The 21,840-nt window shown below is 41.1% G+C and overlaps 1 protein-coding gene across 2 annotated transcripts in view; it reads left to right on the top strand.

The window, feature by feature from the left end:
• LOC124122856 (ribosomal protein S6 kinase alpha-5-like) overlaps window positions 1-21,840 on the top strand; it is a 50,029-nt gene that overhangs the window by 17,981 nt on the left and 10,208 nt on the right. Inside the window, exons 1-7 of one of the 2 annotated variants that reach the window (XM_046486032.2) lie at window positions 8,981-9,105; window positions 15,440-15,514; window positions 16,189-16,407; window positions 17,020-17,135; window positions 17,897-18,007; window positions 18,330-18,410; window positions 21,545-21,648. In XM_046486032.2, coding sequence (XP_046341988.1) covers window positions 9,015-9,105; window positions 15,440-15,514; window positions 16,189-16,407; window positions 17,020-17,135; window positions 17,897-18,007; window positions 18,330-18,410; window positions 21,545-21,648 — 797 coding nt within the window. In that variant the 5' untranslated portion in view covers window positions 8,981-9,014. Of the gene's footprint in view, window positions 1-8,980; window positions 9,106-15,439; window positions 15,515-16,188; window positions 16,408-17,019; window positions 17,136-17,896; window positions 18,008-18,329; window positions 18,411-21,544; window positions 21,649-21,840 lie in introns of those variants that run through there. The other variant, XM_046486041.2, reaches the window with a different exon arrangement.

Here is a 21,840-nt window from a genome sequence, read left to right on the forward strand (position 1 = left end):
AAAGTACTGCCATGCACAGACCGTGGTCTCAGGGGCTGAGTCCGCATCAGGAAAAGTAGAATCGGCTGATTGATAGATGCTGTGCCTGCTCTGCCCTCCCAGTGTGGGTGTCGGGATGTGAATAGTATTGAGGAGGAGGATTGTTGAGGTGTTCTGTGGATGTACTAGTGATACAGCTGTATGATGGTACCGTGTGATAATGGTATTGAGTGGTGCATGACCGAGACGAGACTGACTGCTGCTGCAGTCGCACCTTCAGGTAAGTTGGACACCTTCTTTTATCCCGAAACCATTGATGTCATCAAGTGTTTTTTTAAATGATGGTTGGATTTAAGATGCAGACCTCGCTGGATAGCCTTTGAAGTTTAAAATAGTGTTTGGTTGTGTTTTTAACGCTGCACTCTGCAATATTCAGTAAATTTCCACCTGTATATGGTGTAACCACTGACTCGAAATCTTTATAAATTATACCCCCTGGCTAGAAGTATTAAAAAATCATGTATGTAGGGTTAGGGTTAAGTTGATTTGAATTTAAAGCAGGGGTTATGTGCAGACATCTTTTAGAATATTGCAGCTGTATGACAGTATTCTGTAAATAATCGAGTCTGGACCAGACAATCGTGATTGGCATCACAAGTATTGATCTACAAAATTGGGATATGATGACATGCTTAAACCCAGTATGCAAACATGACCTCCGGATCCCATTCCTGATGACAAGCATGGGTTGCTGAAGACCTATCTAACCTGGATTTTCAGAGGTTCTAAGTAGAGAAGTGTGTTTGAAATTAACTCATGTATAAGTGACCCGGGTGTGGTAATAACAAAATCATTCACCTGCGGGTGAGCAGTGTCAGAATATACTTGATCGGATCAGGGGTCACTTGTGTGGACATTTATAGGCACTGTATATTTCTGCTTATGGAATTATAATTGAGAATCCAAATAGTTGCTTGTCCAGCAGCATAATATAATAGGTCAACTGGGTCAGGCATGGCATTTCCACACGCCTGTACAGCAGTTTGACGTTATGCAATGCTGCGTTATGTAATGTGATTATGATAAGAACATTGGCTAGAATTCTATATGTACTGTTACTAATCCTCTTTGCTGTTGAGTATGAATAAGTACGAATTGTGAATGATAACAGTATTATTTGCCCCAGGAATGTGATATGAAGACCAAACTTTACTGTTATACATTATGCTTTGCCTGTTCCTTCATCTCCAATCATTATGACACACTTATCTTCCCTTCATCAATACATTGTTCCTGGCATAACAGGAAGTGGTCTGTCAGGCAGATCAATTGTCCTTTTTGTTGGTAGTTTTCAGAAGGGTATTACAATTGATTGTGTTGATTATACACATTATGACACTAGCTAGCTCTTGAAGTTGGACATGTTGATTTTAGTATCGAAATGAAGCTTTTAACTTCACCATGATTGCTGATGGTCGGTTTAGAATTTAATTATTTTCAATTAAAATCACATTTATTTTTCATTTTCACTCCATTACATGATGGAGGTTTCTACTTCAATGAATGCAATGGTGCAAAGATCTAATCTGTTTCTTTATGTACATGATGCAGCCATCAACCTTATCCTCTCTCTTGTGTGTAGTGAAGGTTTTGGCTAAAGTATCTAAATCTAGGGAAAGAAATGTTGTTGTTTGTTTCAAGTGTGCCAAATTGCACTCGTAAAGATGTTTAGTTGTGCACTTTAGAATTAAAGTGTGTCAACTAGGAGACTAATATTGATCCATCATCGAGCTCGGTGAATGCCACTTCACCAGGGGGCGGTAGGGTAGCCTAGTGGTGAAAGCGTCGCTTGTCACACCGAAGGCCTGGGTACGATTCCCCAGAGGGTACAATGTGTGAAGCCCATTTCTTTTGTCCCGAGCCGTGATATTTTTGGAATATTGCTAAAAATGCATACTCCGTCTTACTCGCCATGTCTAGACATCGAGCTGTTGTAATTATGAAATTGTAGCCCCTTTCCTCTTCATCAAAACTGATAATAATCTTTTTCATTTCTGAATATCCAAATATATTTGATCTAACGTACTGTGTAATAGGGCTGTTACAATTCACTCGTGTATTCAGTGAATCGAACCGTATCCATTCATGAATTGAAATCGTAATTCGTGACCTATAGAATCGAATATTCATGAATATGCAGTCATGTTCATTTACACACCCTGTATCTAAAAATATCCATAAGAACATACTATATGCATAGATTTTTTGAAAGACAACACAATTTGACAGTATTGTGGTCACTGGTCATTGTTGCATTTGAGCAGATACTAGCACCTGGATAAGTGCAGTATATAAATGTATAATATGTTAATAATTAACAAACCATGTCAAATAATTTGGGTTGCTTTTGTTTCACTGAATATAACAAATAATACATCAACAGCTGACTTGTTATTGTATTCGTGAATTAATATTCGTATTCGTAACCCTATATTCGTGATACGAATCGCATTCACCTCATAGTATATTCGTTGCAGCCCTACTGTGTAATAATGTTCAAATGTTCATAATTTTCCATTTGCTTATTTGTGTGTTCATATTGTACATGTTGTAAACACGAGGTATGGTTGTTAAAAACATGATTTCTAACAGTGGCATTCAGGTACCAGGAGCTTACTGTAGCCATGCAATTGCAATGTTAACCATACAAGGGATGTAGAGCCCTGTAATCAAGTTAATCTGACATGTGACCCGTGAAGATCCGGGGTGGAATAGGTCTTCAGCAACCCATGCTTGTCGTAAGAGGCGACTTTGCTTGTCGTAAGAGGCGACTTTGCTTGTCGTAAGAGGCGACTAACGGGATCGGGTGGTCAGGCTGCCTGATTTGGTTGATGCATGTCATTGATCCCAATTGATGTTCATGATGCCAATCGCTGGATTGTCTGGTCCAGACTCGATTATTTACAGACCGCTGTCATATACAAATGATATAGCTGGAATATTGCTGAGTGCGGCGTTTAACAACAAACAAACAAACACATAATCTGACATGTTTAACTGGTCTAATGGTAACAATGGTAGCAATGGTCTAATGGTCTAATGGTTCAAAGAATTTTTATGATATAAAATGAATCTTTGACTTGCAACCTTAATTCAAATCTTTTGATGTTTGCCTGACATGCCGAAGTATTTCTTTGTCTGTAAACAATGCTAAGCAAGTTAGGGTGTTTAGTTAATCAGGTGGAGAGGTTATAATTTAAACCTGTGATCATCTTGGCTACACGTGCAGACCTGTAGCTCCAGGAACCATGATAATTTTGGGAAAGAACTTCCTGTGTTCAGGATTGTATTACATGTGACAGTGGTAAATTAAATTTTGTTTGTTCAGGTAGTCTGGTAGCTTGACCTTCATTATGTAATACATAGACCTACTTTAATGTCGGTGTAACTGTAAGACAATTTCTTGTTCCGTTAACCATTGTTACATAATGTGCTGTTCATCAGCGATGTCTGTGTAACGCTGTTTCCTAGACCACGGCATCGGGATCTTGGACCCTGATGACAGGGGTATGTTGAGACTTATTGTATGTCAATAGACTAATAATGCATTAACATATGCAGTTAGTGCCAACCACTTTCGTGTCTACTCACCCGAACTTGACTACAAACATAATTTTTTGTAGATTTTGATGTTAGTAGACTATTACCAGCAGACTTTACAAGACCCAACAGAATTTTACTAGACATGGGCTTCAGACTAGTGGCTAATGTCACAGACTGATCGTGCTGATGTATGTCACACTTGGGTTGACTGCAAGCTGGTTGTGATTTGTAATTGTTTTTTTAGTTGATGTTCAAAACCAAGACCAAATAGTGTATTTATTATGTTGGAAATGCTGCTCTGTTTGAGGGTATCCATCCCATGTTGAAGAAGCCCATGAAGGTGTCTTGGCCCTAAAAATAGATCAAATCTGCCTCTAGACATCCTGAGTGTGACACAATGTAACTATAGCTGGGAACCTGGCTGTGTGATAACAGTGCATGACACACTTGTTGGAAACAGATTGCTTACCATGCCTACTCTAGCCAGAAATATATTTGTATACACACAAATTGTTTAATATACAAATATACAAATTGGTGATGTGCATCACTGATGGGGTGTGTGTTAAACATGCTTTGTGGTGGCAAGTAGTTTATGAAAGTTGGGTATAAAAGTCTTTCAGAACATGCAAATGTAATATTTGTATGTCATAGAAAAATGTGCCAATCTTTTTGTCTTCGTTGTATTTTGATGTATCGTTGCATTGGGTCAGGTTGTCATCACATGATAGTGATGAAGCCTGAATGTCATCCGTCTTGATGGTCATAGTTTTTATTTTTCCTATCTTCCAGACAGTTGATTCTTGTCAATAAACAGCCAATGTGACATCGGCTTTCTTTCCTGTTTGATATCTGGCAACATGCATCCATCAACAGTTCCTGTCACCAGTGTGTGGTGTTTACCTCCCTCCCTTGTGGAGCATGATGAAGTGGCCTACATACTCTGCAGCAGTGCCATTAAGTAGGGCAGTGAATTAAGTCTTATCCCTGACACATATCTGGTGATCTAGAAGCCAGTGCAGTAGGCTGTCTTGTTCACTTGCAGCTATTGATCAGACAGCTTCACCAGCATCTGCACAACCCACACTAGCTTTCTACAGTAGATTTCATGAGTGAAACTAGATCCACACATACAGAAATATCAGTTGAAACATACACAGTTCTGACTTCTCCACGCAATGTGAGCATCTGTTGAGATCTTGGGAGAACATACACAGTTCAGATTCTTGTAGATCATATGGAAGAAGTTTTAATATTGTATTTCAACTGACTCATCTAGTTCACATCCAAGCATACTAAGCCAAGGTCAGACAGACACAGATCACATCCCTGCAACACTACCAAGCCACAGCCAGACACACAGTTCACATCCCTGCAACACTACCAAGCCACAGTCAGACACAGTTCACATCCCTGCAACACTACCAAGCCACAGCCAGACACACAGTTCACATCCTTGCAACACTACCAAGCCACAGCCAGACACACAGTTCACATCCCTGCAACACTACCAAGCCACAGCCAGACACACAGTTCACATCCCTGCAACACTACCAAGCCACAGACCGCCTCCATGGTCTTGTGGTAGAGCGTCCGCCAGGAGAGCGGAAGGTCCGGGGTTCGACCCCCTGGCCGCGTCATACAAAAAGACGTTAAAATATTGTACTTGTTGTTACCCTGTCTGGCGCTCGACATTAAGGGGCTAAAACAAGGACTGGTCGGCTCGGAGTCAGTATACTGTGTCTGAGTAGGGTATTCATGCGGCATGGTATCTCAGTGAGCTAGCACTATAAATCGGCATCAGTCCGGACTAGTACAAGCAGCTACACACACACATACACGTGCATGCACGTCGCTATATAAGTGCAATAATCTTGGACGCGACGTTAAACCCAATTTCACCTCACCTCACCTCACCTCACCAAGCCACAGTTAGACACACACAGTTCACATCCCTGCAACACTATCAAGCCACAGTCAGACACACAGCATTCAGGGTTTTGCAACACTACCAAGCCACAGTCAGACACACAGTTCACATCCCTGCAACACTACCAAGCCACAGTCAAACACACACAGTTCACATCCCTGCAACACTATCAAGCCACAGTCAGACACACACAGTTCACATCCCTGCAACACTACCAAGCCACAGTCAGACACACAGCATTCAGGGTTTTGCAACACTACCAAGCCACAGTCAGACACACAGTTCACATCCCTGCAACACTACCAAGCCACAGTCAAACACACAGTTCCATCCCTGCAACACTACCAAGCCACAGTTAGACACACACAGTTCACATCCCTGCAACACTACCAAGCCACAGTCAGACACACAGTTCACATCCTTGCAACACTACCAAGCCACAGTCAGACACACGCAGTTCACATCCCTGCAACACTATCAAGCCACAGTTAGACAAACAGCATTCAGGGTTTTGCAACACTACCAAGCCACAGTCAGACACACAGTTCACATCCCTGCAACACTACCAAGCCACAGTTAGACACACACAGTTCACATTGCTGCAACACTACCAAGCCACAGTCAGACACACAGTTCACATCCCTGCAACACTACCAAGCCACAGTCAGACACACAGTTCACATCCCTGCAACACTACCAAGCCACAGTCAGACAAACAGCATTCAGGGTTTTGCAACACTACCAAGCCACAGTCAGACACACAGTTCACATCCCTGCAACACTACCAAGCCACAGTCAAACACACAGTTCCATCCCTGCAACACTACCAAGCCACAGTTAGACACACAAAGTTCACATCCCTGCAACACTACCAAGCCACAGTCAGACACACAGTTTACATCCCTGCAACACTACCAAGCCACAGTCAGACACACAGTTCACATCCTTGCAACACTACCAAGCCACAGTCAGACACACGCAGTTCACATCCCTGCAACACTATCAAGCCACAGTCAGACACACAGCATTCAGGGTTTTGCAACACTACCAAGCCACAGTCAGACATACAGTTCACATCCCTGCAACACTACCAAGCCACAGTCAGACACACAGTTCACATCCTTGCAACACTACCAAGCCACAGTCAGACACACGCAGTTCACATCCCTGCAACACTATCAAGCCACAGTCAGACAAACAGCATTCAGGGTTTTGCAACACTACCAAGCCACAGTCAGACACACAGTTCACATCCCTGCAACACTACCAAGCCACAGTCAGACGCACAGCATTCAGGGTCTTGCAACAATACTGTGTACAGACATTTCCTGATGGATTCGCCAAGTCTACCACTTTCCATGCTTACAGCACAGCAGAAATTGTTACATCACTGACAGTAATATTAACATGATTAAAAGAAAATATGGCTAGTAGAATCTTGAATATTACAAAATGTTACTCTGGTATCTGTGTATGACACAGTATTAGGATACTCCTGTCGAAGGTCATTCAAGTTCCATGTAGCCATACATTTTTATCTTTAATGTACTTTTATAAATCCTTGGCTTACTTAACATGGCTCAGTGACACGTAAATACCACTTTCTGCATGAACACACAGGGGACACATCCTCAGGCATGCTGGCAGCTTGGATAGGAATACCTTTATCAGGCTATTTATTATCCCCCCCCCCCCCATGAAGTGGAAGGGGGATATAGGAATGGGTGCTGTCCTTTCATCCGTCCTTCACACTTCGTTTCCGGAGCAGAACTAAAAAAAACATGAGAGATATCTTAACCAAACTTGGCACATAAATAGGTCTAGTGGTGAACTGGTGCATTTTGATAGTTGATAGAGTTTCCATGGCAACAACTTAGACTTAGACTGAAAATGGTGGTAGTGCTTCTTTCTGGAGCAGATTTTGAAAAACGTACAATATTTATTTCACCAAACTTGGCACAGAGATAGGTCAAAAAGTGGTGGTGCCTTTTGATAGTTTTGGATTTAAAAAAAATAAATTATTTGAGTTTCCCAGCAACAACTTTGACTTTACGGAAGGCTAATGCCTTGCACAAAACGGGAAATGTCATATTGGCAGGGTATATGAGTATTTCATGCTTGTTTATCATTTGTTAATTTCCAGGCTCATTGAATAATATCCTTGAGCCATGCTTCAGATTTAGTAAATACAATATACTTCTGTTAACGGTGTTAACTGAAATCCGGTATCTTACCTGTCCGTGTGGACTTGTTTCCATTTACCAAAGATCACTACCATTGATATCATATAGACAAATTACCACTGATATATGTTGTCTAGTAGTTTAAGGGACCTACGTAACTACTTTGAGTTATCCGAGGTTTGATACAAGAAAATGAAGATTAAAGAAGGAATACGCAGGGACCAAGTTTTTACTTCAAGACAACCATTAGTTTGATACAACAGTGTTTGACTGTATAACCCTGATATCATATAGGCACGTACACTACAACTGATATCACATGGGGTCACTACCATTGTGACCCGTGCAGATCCGGGGTAGAGTACGTCTTTGGCAACCCATGCTTGCCGTAAAAGACGACTATGCTTGTCTTAAAAGGCGACTAACGGGATCGGGCGGTCAGGCTCCCTGACTTGGTTGATGCATGTCACCGTATCCCAATTGCGTGGATCGATGCTCACGATGTCAATCAATGGATTGTCTGGCCCAGACTTGATTATTTAAAGACCACCGTCACATAGCTGGAATATTGCTGAGTGCTTTGTTAAACAACAAACAAACACTACTGATATATGGACACACTACTGATGTACCAATATCACTACCATTGACATCACATAGAAACTGACACTGATATCATATAAACAAACTAGCACTGATATCATATAGAGAAACCAACACAAATATGAAATAGATACGCTCACAATAATATGAAATAGATACACTAACAGTAATATCGAACAGTTTTAATTCTATACAGAACCAAGTGACATTCCTTCCGTTACATGTTGACAATCAAAACAAATATTTCATCACAGAATGTTTACGTTATGCATTCTGCATCTGTCAGTGACAGACTAGGAATACCCACAATTCCGTTGGGAAAGATGTTTCATAACGTTGTATCAGAAAGCTACAGCCAGAGGTTAACCAAGGCCCGGATCTATACCGGGTGCTTTTGTGTCAACCCAGCTCAGCATTATAAATAGTTGCCCAGGTAATAGAGGCGCTGTACAATCTACCTTCCCCGCTCTCTACACTGTATACATGTCAGGAAATCGTTAGCAAAATCACCAGCAAACTAACACAGATAGTGGCCGTAAAAGAATATTCATGAATGAGCTAGCGCAAGTTTTAAACTTGTTAATATAAATAACCTCCGCTCAGCTGGGACAGCACATGTTTGCAGTGTTGGTGGCTATGGCTATTTATATCCTGGCAATCACCAGAAACAGAATGTGCTATTAATAGACCAGGGGAGTCGAATACCTGGGACTGAGATGCGACAGGCTGGTGCAATGGTGGCCTGCTGTTTCTTCCCATATAAACACGAGTGTGGACACTTCACTGATGGAGCAACAGATTATGGAGGTAATATTCGCCAGCTCTCACAATGTTGTGTATGCTATTCTTCATATTGCTCTGTGACTGCAGTTCCCGATATCAACTGCTGGTATCTGTACCATCTTGGAAAGTGGTCAGCAGTCATATGACGTGTGACCTGTGTTAGACCAACTCCTAGTCACATATTTGTATTCATTTTGTATGGTCAGATTTTCTTGAATGTTTTCAGTGACCTAGCTTTGAAATGGAAACAAGTATTTGTGTATAGGGATGTTAGTAGGTTTGGGAAATGCAAAGGGTATTTCCAGTTTTGTGTTGCTGTTCAATATGAATATGCATCATTAAACAGAGACATAGCCTTTGATTAAGGTGGTCAGTGTTAAAGATAGATTTGGCCGCGGAATTTCATTTCTGAAGTAACATTTGATTTTATTATTGTTGTCCACTTTCATCATGGTAATCAATTTTTTACATACATTTAAGGAATTTTTATTAATCCTTGTTTTTTTATAGATTGTTTCACAATAATGTTTTTCGATTGGCTGAAATAAAACCAGATCTATATGGAATGTATTTTGGGAGCTGAACATTACGTGGATCAATCAAGGAAGCGGGGACATTATGCACTAAATATGTGCTTGATGTTGACTATCTCTCCATAATGGTATTCACTTCTGGGAAGTTTGTTTTCTGTTTAACATAACTCCCTCCGCCATGGGCGTTTTGTTACTGATAAAACATGATGCTGAATAACACACTAGTAAATACACATACATTATTATATACCGTTGTGCTGTTGTCAGAGATCATGGACTCTCACTACTTTGTCTTTTATCAGACTTGTTTTATACCTTTAATACTCAATTTTTGCCTTCCACAGATTTTTTTTATGAATTAATATAATTGCACGTCTTTGGGGAAGTTAGTAATGTTTATCAGTTGTATAGGACCATGGGGCTATCTGATTTCTTTTATTACTCACCCGTGATTGTGATCAGTTGTGAAATTAATCAGTCAGCACTATAATTAGTGGCAGTGCAGTGATGAATGCTGTTCAAGACCTATCGCAAAGAGCATCAAATGTTTGAGGCGGAGTGTGTTGACAATGACACGATCCATCGCTCAAGTTATTTCAGCTATAAACACTGAACTCTATGGATGTTTTATAATATATAAACTAGCAAATTCTACAATTAAAACATTATACTATCAATATGTAAAAATTAAAAGGTTTGAACAATTTTTTAATGACGAGTTACGAAAATAGATTCGAATATTATTTAAGTATATACCCATTATCGATTTCCTTGATTTACATATATGTTGTTTAGATTTATAAAGTTTAATAACATAGTTCCTGATTCCTTGACTATAGATATTCTTTGTAACGTGCACCATATATGGAAAATCATGTTTCACAGAAAAATGAAGCATCAATTGCTGCTGTGAGATGTGTTCCTTGGTGAGCACAGGAAGGAGTGACAACTGTGAAATATAAGTCACTTATATATATGTAAGTGTGAAAGACTGAGATCTTTAAAGTTTAGAACAGTGATATTTTACGGCAGGGACAGAAAGTGATGTGTTTCCTTCAGTGAAAATAACACTACCGGTAGTGAAGAATATTTTTTTACTTCCAACATTTGTGTGACCTATAAATTAAAAACTACTTCATGGATTCTTTTTCAATTTGGGGGCACAGTTTGTTTGTTTGTTGGTTAATGCCGCACTCAGCAATATTCCAGCTATATGACGGCGGTCTGTAAATAATCGTGTCTGGACCAGGCAATCCTGTGATTGGGATCGATGACATGCATCCACCAAGTCAGCTAGCCTGACCACCCAAACCCGTTAGTCGCCTCTTACGACAAGCAGAGTCGCCTTTTACGGCAAGCATGGGTTACTGAAGACCTATTCTACCCCGGAACTTCACGGGTAGGGTACTAGTAGGAGTAATGCAGTGCAAAGTTTCGAGTTTGATATGTGTATTTTCATATTTTGAAGTTAAAAATATGTTTGAGTTGAGGTCGGGGGTATTCTTGAGCCCTGCTCATGTTTTGTCTTGTTCTGTATGTAGTAGCCAACAGCTGAGTGATATAAGCTGTATCACCCTGTACTCAATACAACAATAACAAACATGTTGATATGTCATCCATGTTATATGAATTTGAAACTGAGCTGACCAGTTAAATTTTAAATGTTTAGCAGAAATTAAAGAAAGACACTTTACAGTCTAATTTCTTTTTGGAACAAATAAGAAGGAATGTATATGTGCACAAATAATTGCTCATTGAATCTGTTATTGATTTTTGTTACCAACTGGACGTGTTGTAAGCAGCCAGTAGTAAATTAAATCCATTATTGGAACAGCACTACATCAGAGTGGTATACAGATGTATCACTTGAGTGCTTCCACCCGTGAAGATCCGGGTCAGAATTGGTCTTGAATATGACTATGTAACCATGGTTACTTCCCGGACTTTATCATTGAATTGATTTACAATAGTCATAGCACTAAGGTTGCTTTGGATAATGGAGTCCCGGGTGTTTGTGTAACGGTTTTGGTGTGATGTGTGGCACTTGACTAGTTGAACTCACGTCTCACTTATTGTCTGACCCGTGAAGATCCAGAATAGAATAGGTCTTCAGCAACCCATGCTTGCCGTAAACAGGGACTATGCTTCTTGTAAGAGGCGACTAACGAAATTAGTTGGTTGATGGTTAATGCATGTCATGGTATCCCAATTGCACAGATTGATGCTCATGATGTCAATCTCTGGATTGTCAGGTCCAGACTCGATTGTTTACAGACTGCCGTCATATAGCCGAGTGCAGTGTTAAACAGAAAACAAACAAACAAACAAACAAACACTTATGTGCTTCCTGACAGTGAAACCCTTGAAGATCCGAGTAGAATAGGTCTTCAGCAACCCATGCTTGCCATAAGAGGCAACTATGCTTGTCGTTAGATGCGACTAACGGGATTGGCTGGTCAGGCTAGCTGACTTGGTTGATGCATGTCATCATATCCCAATTGCGTAGATCAGTGCTCATGATGTCAATCACATGATTTTCTGGTCTAGACTCGATTATTTACAGACAGCCATCATAGAACTGGAATATTGCTGAGTGCAGCAAACAAACAAACAAATCATGACAATGACAACATGTGTATCAGAACAGAATCTCAGTGCAAATAGGACTGAAAAAAATAGTTTAGCATCTTACATTTTGGTTTCTGTGTGTCAGAATTTCTGCAGTCACGTTACTAATCTGTGCCCAAACACTTTGAGTCTTCTAGCCTGAACTGGTCACCTGACATCATTTTCAGTAGATCTTTGTGTGAATGTATGGATTTCTCTTTGCAAAATTTACAAAACCAAAAGAAATTTTACTAGATTCGTGATACGGATCAGTGACTGAAGTCACAGACTGCCTTTCCCATAGGCCTTCAGCACCATATATGCCTTAAAACATGTTCTGATATTGTCATTGATCATAGGGCTGAAAGTGTGTTAGCTCAATGATGAATCTAAGTGAACTTTGACCCAAGTTTCCAGCACTGTGACTGGTGTTTGATTATGTGGCCACATGTTACAAGACATTTATTTGATTGCATTGAATATCTGATTTGTCTAAAGTCATCTGCAACACCTGTGCTTCATTGTGTGCCCCTGTGTTGGATAGAAGATCCGATGAAACAATGCACAACCCATGTCTTGTTTAGTGGGTTGACATGTAGAGCACACTGACTGCACTCAGGCTTGCCCGTCACAATGGATGGGTTTGAATTGGTCTTCAGCAACCCTCGCTTGTCACAAGAGGCAACTATGCTTGTGGAGAGACGACTACCAGGATCTGGTGGTCAGGTTCACCGATGCATGTCATCGCGTCCCAATTGTGTAGATCGATGCAGATGATGTCAGCCACTGGATTGTCTGGACCAGGCTTGATTATTTACAGACCACTGTCATATAGCTGAAATGTTGCTGAGTGCTGCATTAAACACCAAACAAACACACAAACAATTAGGGGGAACAGATGGCCCAGTCATCTAAGGCGCCTCAATTTGCCGTGCAGAGTTGCATCCCTTGGGCACGCCAGAAACCTATGATTGTGGGTCTGAATCCTGGTTCGCCCCAATTATGTTTCTAGGTTTGTCAGCAACATAACCCCGCTCGTGGGTTTCACTGAAGTGATAAACGTCTTAGACCTGCTTTCCTCCCACATTAAGCTGACATGCCACGATATAACTGGAATGCTGTTAAAAGCTGGCATTAAACCCAACTCTCTTACTCACAAACAAAAAAACTAAAGACAGCATGGTATTATTCCACTTCATCATGCGGCACTGTTACTCTAAGATGTTCAGTTGTAGTTGGTTAATACAGCACTGGTTGATACAATACTCATGTGCTGCATGTGCAAACAATTAGATCCAGGTTAAAACAAAGTGTACTTTGTGTTGGCATTTGTGCATACCTACACTTCAGTGAACCATTTGCACCACCCTACATATTATTTGGGTCATTGATTTCACCAGGTTTAGCATATCATTTATGCTGCCTTGCTTATCTGCTGTGTCATTGAGTTCACTATGTTTTACCAGCATGGCCAGGACATTTGCACTAAAGTTTCATTAGACTTTCAGTCAGCAATATTAACCAACCCTGCTTAATTTCTAGGCCTGGGACGATACACTTACTGTGCAATCCGATACGTATCACGATACCTTACTTACGATCCGATACGTATCATGCATCTTTCCGAGGCAAGAGAGTTAACTGACTTTAAAAGTCCAGTTTCCACCCTTGCCGAACTAGGCTTGAATACTGGCCTCGACTGTTGCTCCCCCAGTGGCTATTACCAATTATGTCCCTTCTAAGCCTCTCCTATGGACCAATCAGATTCCACCTCTCGTATCACTTGCGTTTGCTTCACACAAAAAGGTGGCGCCCAGTCAGGACGATCTGATCGATAATCAAGATCTATATTGTGATAAAACGGGTCTTACATCGCAAAATGCATCAAATCACGTGAGCACCTTGATTAAAAACATGAACGGATTTGAAAAAATATCTGCTGACAACGTATTGGCTATGCACATGCTTTGCAAATCCAGCAATCGATCGAAATCTGCATGGCAGTTTACGAACCGGATTTTGATTTCGATGCGCGATTTTGATTGGACTATGCATAGACTCGTTAGCCCAGACAAAACGGAACTCCATAATACCAGCCTAGTTCGGCAAGGGTGGAAACTGGACTTTTATAGTCAGTTAACTCCTTTGCCTCGGGAAGATGCGTATCATGATACTTGCACATGCTGTTATCTGTGGTCCCTAAGCCATCTTTTGTATAGACAGGATATACACTTGGCAGTGTGAAGTATGGCACAATGGATGAAAATATTTACGTTTTCACTATAAACTTTCATTACTAATTAGCTTTCAGTGTAACAGTTATCAAAACGAACATTTAAGGTAAGAATCGATACTTTTACTTAGTTTGCGACTATGATCGATACTAGTAACGAGAAGTAAAAAATCGCGATCCACCGATACATTGGTGTATTATCATACCAGCACTATCAATTTCACTATCCCAACCTGGTAGAGCTTGCAATATACTGAAATATGGAAATGTTAATCCAGACAATTTCATTGACGATGGTGGCATCAAGATTAACAGGCTTTCACTCAATGTCCATCCCAAAGATCAAGATGCCCAGTTCAAAGAAATCTTAGCCTTGAAGGGTCTATTTACACTGACCTTTACTGACCAGTATTAATTAGAGACAGACAGAAGTATGTTATATTAATGTTTTATGAACATAACAGACTCTCTTCAGTTAGCAATCAATCATCCAAGACCAGTCATGAAGCATGACATGCCCCAATACTTTTCTGTGTAAAGAAAGTCGTGGTAACAACTGGTGCTGACGATACTTGGATAAAAGTGTGAGGCATGGTGCCATACAAGGCTTTATGAACTGATGTAATAACATGCCACATATTGAAGAGAGGTGCCAAAGCCTTTAACTTAATATGGCAAGCTGGCCAAATGTGTCCTTTGGGTCATTTTCGATAGATCTTTCTCTCAACAGTGACAAATGAATGATATGTAGCTTATGTTAAAAGTACAAAAGAATTAGTTTAGATTCTGGTGTTAATTTTCAATACACGTTTTCGTATTTTGTTCTGTCCAAATTAAGATATATTTTTCAGCTGAAAACAGCTCTGATGGTCGTCATGGTAGTTTCTGTTGTGAATTTGCATGATGTTATACCCCTAGGAATTATTTTGTTGAGTAATGTTGTAATGGTAATTTAATAATTGAATGTTATTTTTCCCCATTTCAGTGAACATGACTGGCAGTGGGAAGGAGAGGGTTGGCATGGAGGACTTCGAGTTGCTGAAAGTTTTAGGAACAGGAGGTGAGAGGCCACTGGGTTTTTTACAGTCTTTCGTGATTTCTGTTTTGACAATACTGTCAATGATGTAAATGTTCTAAATCTAGCAGGGACCAGGGTTGAAATAACGTAATCCCAATCACTCACTTTTCTCACTCTATTGGTTTTTTTTGGCTCAGTGATTGCTGCCATTGTACCCCAACATCGGAAAATGGTCATGACACCAATCGCTACCAATAGTTTTATGTGGCCAGACTTTGCTCATACCATCAATCACTACCAGTAGGGGGGGTATGGGTGGCCCAGTCGTCTAAGGCGCCGCGATTCGCTGTGCAGAATTGCGTCCCTTGGGCACGCCAGAAACCTATGATTGTGGGTTCGAATCCCGGTTCGCCCCAATTATGTTTCTAGGTTTGTCAGCACCATAACCGTGCTCGTGGGTTTCACTGAAGTGGTAAACGTCTGAGACCTGCATCACTTCGGGCTTTCCTCCCACATTAAGCTGACACGCCGTGATATAACTGGAATACTGTTAAAAGCGGCGTTAAACCAAACTCACTCACTCACTACCAGTAGTTTTATGTGGCCAGACTTTGCTCATACCATCAATCGCTGTCAGTAGTTTTGTGTGGCCAGACTTGTTAGTTTACAGGAGTTTGTGATATAGCAATAGGAGTTTTGTTGTGTTGTTTCTGCAGCTTACGGGAAAGTGTTCCTGGTGCGTAAAGTTGGCGGTTCAGATGACAAGAAACTGTACGCCATGAAGGTTTTGAAGAAGGCCAGCATAGTCCAGAAGACAAAGACAACAGAACACACAAAGACAGAGAGACAAGTTCTCGAAGCTATCCGGCAGTCTCCCTTCCTGGTCACACTCCACTATGCCTTCCAGACTGACGCCAAGCTCCATCTCATTCTGGGTAAACTCACTTCTTCAATTGTTATTTAGTTTCAGGAAAAAAGTCACATTGTCACTGACCCTTTTGTGCCCTGCTCTGAGAAACCACAAAAAGATTAATTGGCTCCAGGTTTCACCTCCTGTTCACACCTGAACTGAAAGCATAATTCTCTGTCGCCATAATGATCAATGTCTCTCACAGGTGTGACAGATAGTCTTGTCATTGTCAAGGTCCTATCAAGGAAGATTGCGCATATTGATCAAGATCCCCTTCTATAAAGTGATCATATAGCTAAGCCTTCACACTTCCAATACACAACATAAGGACTCATTCAGTCATTACAGTGTGAATCAAGGCCCTTGTTGGTTCTACTGATCACATTAACTGGCTAGTTTGTGCATCAAATGGATTGGGTGGTCCGACTTAGTGACTTGCTTGACTTGCATGTCATTGCATCACAATGGCGTGGATCGTTGCTCACCATATTGATCACTGGTTATCTGGTCTGTACTCGATTATGTTCAGGCCAATGTCATGTAGCTGGAATATTAGTGAGTGAAGTGTTAAGCCACACATGATAAGATGTACTTAATGTGATTAGAGATAATATGTCCTCTTCTTGTTTCCTAACAGACTACGTTGGCGGGGGTGAGATGTTCACACACCTCTACCAGAAAGAACATTTCAGAGAGGCCGAAGTTAGAATTTACATTGGAGAGATCGTCTTAGCCCTGGAGACCCTTCATAAGGTGATTGAGGGTGTGGGTTGGTTGAACTTTCACTAGTAACACGAGGGACCTGTATTAGATGGAGACCCTCATGCTAGGACTATGGTAACCATGGTAACTCCTGTACCTCATCATTGAATTGATTTACAATAGTCACAGCACTGAGGTTGCTTTGGATAATTGAGCCCCGGCTGTTTGAGTTACTATTTTGGTGTGATGTGTGGCACTTAACTAGTGGAACACACACCTCGTTTGTTGTCTGACCCGTGAAGATCCGGGTTAGAAGTGGTCTTCAGCAACCCATGCTTGACGTAAAAGGCGACTATGCTTGTCGTAAGAGGCGACTAATGGGATCAGGTGGTTAGGCTCGATGACTTGGTTGATGCATATATCCCAATTTTGTGGATTGATGCTCTTGATGTCAATCACTTGATTATCTGGTTCAGACTCGGTTATTTACAGACCGCCGCCGTATAGCTGGAATTTGCTGATTGTGGCGTTAAACAACAAAGAAAAAATACACTTGTTGTCTATAGAATCAGGATGTTACACAAGATTTGAATCAGTAACAAACTGTTATGTGGATGGGATGGACCAAAGATAACTATTTTAGTCCTGAGAACATGTTGAGTAGTATATTTAGGATTTGTATAGAGTGTATTAACATGATGGGGACGTGTGTTTTGGCTTGAACGGAGGGAAACTTCATGGATTCCCTTTGTTTCAACATCTGAGTATTCCGTGGAGTGTTATGTGTGTACAATGTGGGGCTTGTGTTCCAGCTGGGCATCATCTACCGGGACATCAAGCTGGAGAACATCCTGCTGGACTCCCATGGACATATCATACTGACTGACTTTGGCCTCAGCAAGGAGTTCCTGGCCAGCGATGCTGTGAGTTGCCCTTGTAGTGTAGTGGGTTTTCAATTCCCTGCATTAGTACAATATGTGAAGTCCATTCTTGTGGCCCCGACCCCTGACATGGCTAGAATATTGCAGCTTAAATGAATACTCACTCTCTTTCTGACAGTCGTGTGTTAATTCCTCTGAAGTTCAGCTAGCTATATTTTTGTGTTAAATGGTGTAATTATGTTGTTTGTGTACAAGATGTGTCATCTGTCAATTAACATTTTTTGTTGATGTGCTGTGTATGGTGTATTTTATATTCTTGTTAACAAAACTATTATGTATAAAATGCTGATTTCTCCACTCACAGACACATCGAGCATACTCATTCTGTGGGACAATCGAATACATGGCACCTGAGGTTGTTCAAGGAAGATCTGGCCATGATTTTGTGAGTTTATGTACTGTTTTGAACATTGGCTCCTGGTTGTTACACTGTGTAACACTGGCTCCTGATTAATATACTGTACACAGGTAGATAGTTGATTTGTGAAACACTGTGTAACACTGTCTCCTGGTTGTTATACTGTGTAACACTGGCTCCTGATTAATATACTGTACACAGGTAGATAGTTGATTTGTGAAACACTGTGTAACACTAGCTCCTGGTTGTTATACTGTGTAACACTGTCTCCTGGTCGTTATACTGTGTAACACCGTCTCCTGGTTCATATACTGTGGAACACTAGCTACTGGTTGTTATACTGTGGAACACTAGCTGCTGGTTGTAATACTGTTTAACACTGTCCCCTGGTTGTGATACTGTGTAACACTGTCTCCTGGTTGTTATACTGTGTAACACTGTCTCCTGGTTGTTATACTGTGTAACACTAGCTCCTGGTTGTTATACTGTGTAACACTGTCTCCTGGTTGTGATACTGTGTAACACTGTCTCCTGGTTGTTATACTGTGTAACACTGTCTCCTGGTTGTTATAGTGTGTAACACTAGCTCCTGGTTGTAATACTGTGTAACACTGTCTCCTGGTTGTTATACTGTGTAACACTGTCTCCTGGTTGTTATACTGTGTAACACTAGCTCCTGGTTGTTATAGTGTGTAAAACTGTCTCCTGGTTGTAATACTGTGTAACACTGTCTCCTAGTTCATATACTGTGTAACACTGTCTCCTGGTTGTTATACTGTTTAACACTGTCTCCTGGTTGTTATCCCCCGCCGCGCGAAAGCGCGAAGCGGGGGATATAGTATTCACGACCGTCCGTACGTCCGTACGTCCGTCCGTACGTCCCACCTGTTTGTTGCCGCGATATCTCAAGAACTAAACACTGGATTGTCTTCATATTTGGAACTATGGTGTATATACAGACTCCGCAGACACCAGTCGGTTTTGGTGACCTTGATCCCATTTTCAAGGTCACAGCAGACAAATCTGCTTTTAGAGTTGGAAAACGTTGTTGCCGCGATATCTCAAGAACTAAACACTGGATTGTCTTCATATTTGGAACTATGGTGTATATACAGACTCCGCAGACACCAGTCGGTTTTGGTGACCTTGATCCCATTTTCAAGGTCACAGCAGACAAATCTGCTTTTAGAGTTGGAAAACGGTGTTGCCGCGATATCTCAAGAACTAAACACTGGATTGTCTTCATATTTGGAACTATGGTGTATATACAGACTCCGCAGACACCAGTCGGTTTTGGTGACCTTGATCCCATTTTAAAGGTCACAGCAGGCAAATCTGCTTTTGGAGTTGGAAAACGGTGTTGCCGCGATATCTCAAGAACTAAACACTGGATTGTCTTCATATTTGGAACTATGGTGTATATACAGACACCGCAGACACCAGTCGGTTTTGGTGACCTTGACCCCATTGTCAAGGTCACAGCAGGCAAATCTGCTTTTGGAGTTAGAAAACGGTGTTGCCGCGATATCTCAAGAACTAAACACTGGATTGTCTTCATATTTGGAACTATGGTGTATATACAGACACCGCAGACACCAGTCGGTTTTGGTGACCTTGACCCCATTGTCAAGGTCACAGCAGGCAAATCTGCTTTTGGAGTTAGAAAACGGTGTTGCCGCGATATCTCAAGAACTAATCGCTGGATTGTCTTCATATTTGGAACTATAGTGTATATACAGACACCGCATACACCTGTCAGATTTGGTGACCTTGACCCCATTTTCAAGGTCACAGCAGGCAAATCTGTTTTTGGAGTTGGAAAACGGTGTTGCCACAATATCTCAAGAACTAATCGCTGGATTGTCTTCATATTTGGTACTATGGTGTACAGGCGGGGGATATTTCGTCACTCTGTGACAAATACTTGTTATACTGTGTAACACTGTCTCCTGGTTGTTATACTGTGTAACACTAGCTCCTGGTTGTTATAGTGTGTAACACTGTCTCCTGGTTGTTATACCGTGTAACACTGTCTCCTGGTTGTTATACTGTGTAACACTGTCTCCTGGTTGTTATACTGTGTAACACTGTCTCCTGGTTGTTATACTGTGTAACACTGTCTCCTGGTTGTTATAGTGTGTAACACTGTCTCCTGGTTGTTATACTGTGTAACACTGTCTCCTGGTTGTTATACTGTGTAACACTAGCTCCTGGTTGTTATACTGTGTAACACTGTCTCCTGGTTGTGATACTGTGTAACACTAGCTCCTGGTTGTTATACTGTGTAACACTGTCTCCTGGTTGTTATAGTGTGTAACACTAGCTCCTGGTTGTAATACTGTGTAACACTGTCTCCTGGTTGTTATACTGTGTAACACTGTCTCCTGGTTGTTATACTGTGTAACACTAGCTCCTGGTTGTTATAGTGTGTAAAACTGTCTCCTGGTTGTTATACTGTGTAACACTGTCTCCTGGTTCATATACTGTGTAACACTGTCTCCTGGTTGTTATACTGTTTAACACTGTCTCCTGGTTGTTATACTGTGTAACACTAGGTCCTGGTTGTTATAGTGTGTAAAACTGTCTCCTGGTTGTTATACTGAGTAACACTGTTTTCTGGTTGTTATACTGTGGAACACTGTCTGCTGATTGTTATACTACATGTATATAACACTAGTTCCTGTGTTTTTGTGTGATTGTGCTTGAAGTTAATATGTCTTGTGATAAGTTTGGGGCATTTAGTGAAGATTTTGACTGGGCTGCTGACACACTTGTCAAACGTTTTACTTTTGGAAAGCTATTGATAACATAAGGGAGAGTCTCACCCATGACTGCAGGATACTGTATAGCCTGCGATGCCTGATGTCAGGGATTTATCAAGAAATGCCAAGAGGGCGATATTCAGCCTCAAGTGTGCAGCAAAAGTAAAAATTCCCAGTTTGAATTTAGAATTTCCTAATTCTTTCCAAATTTACAAAAATAAAAACATTAAAAAGAAAATCAAATTTTGACCAATAACGTGATTTGTTCCCAATTTTCTTGCCAAGGGGCACTTTGTTTAGAATCCCAGATAAATCACTGTCTGTCAGTCTGTCTGTGTTTACTTCTCTGTACATGTGTTTACGTTGTCTGTAAGTGTGTTCACTGTCCTCTGTTCCCAGGCTGTAGACTGGTGGTCCCTAGGGGTCCTGACATACGAGCTGCTCACAGGGGCATCCCCCTTCACTGTGGATGGAGAGAAGAACTCACAGTCAGAAATATCCAAGTACGTGAACTATACACAAATATCATCACAACAGTATGTCATCTGTCTCAGTTAGGGCTGGGGCAGTAACTCGGGGACTCGGGTCGGGTGGGTACTGAGTAGGACCTGTGTACCCACAGGACTACCGAGACCTGTGGTTAGTCATGTGATATATTGTTTAATGACAAAAATTCACTTTAACTCCATGGTAAC

This window comes from Haliotis rufescens, unplaced genomic scaffold (assembly GCF_023055435.1).
Source record: "Haliotis rufescens isolate VD_foot unplaced genomic scaffold, xgHalRufe1.0.p SCAF_3, whole genome shotgun sequence".
Lineage (NCBI taxonomy): Eukaryota > Metazoa > Mollusca > Gastropoda > Lepetellida > Haliotidae > Haliotis > Haliotis rufescens.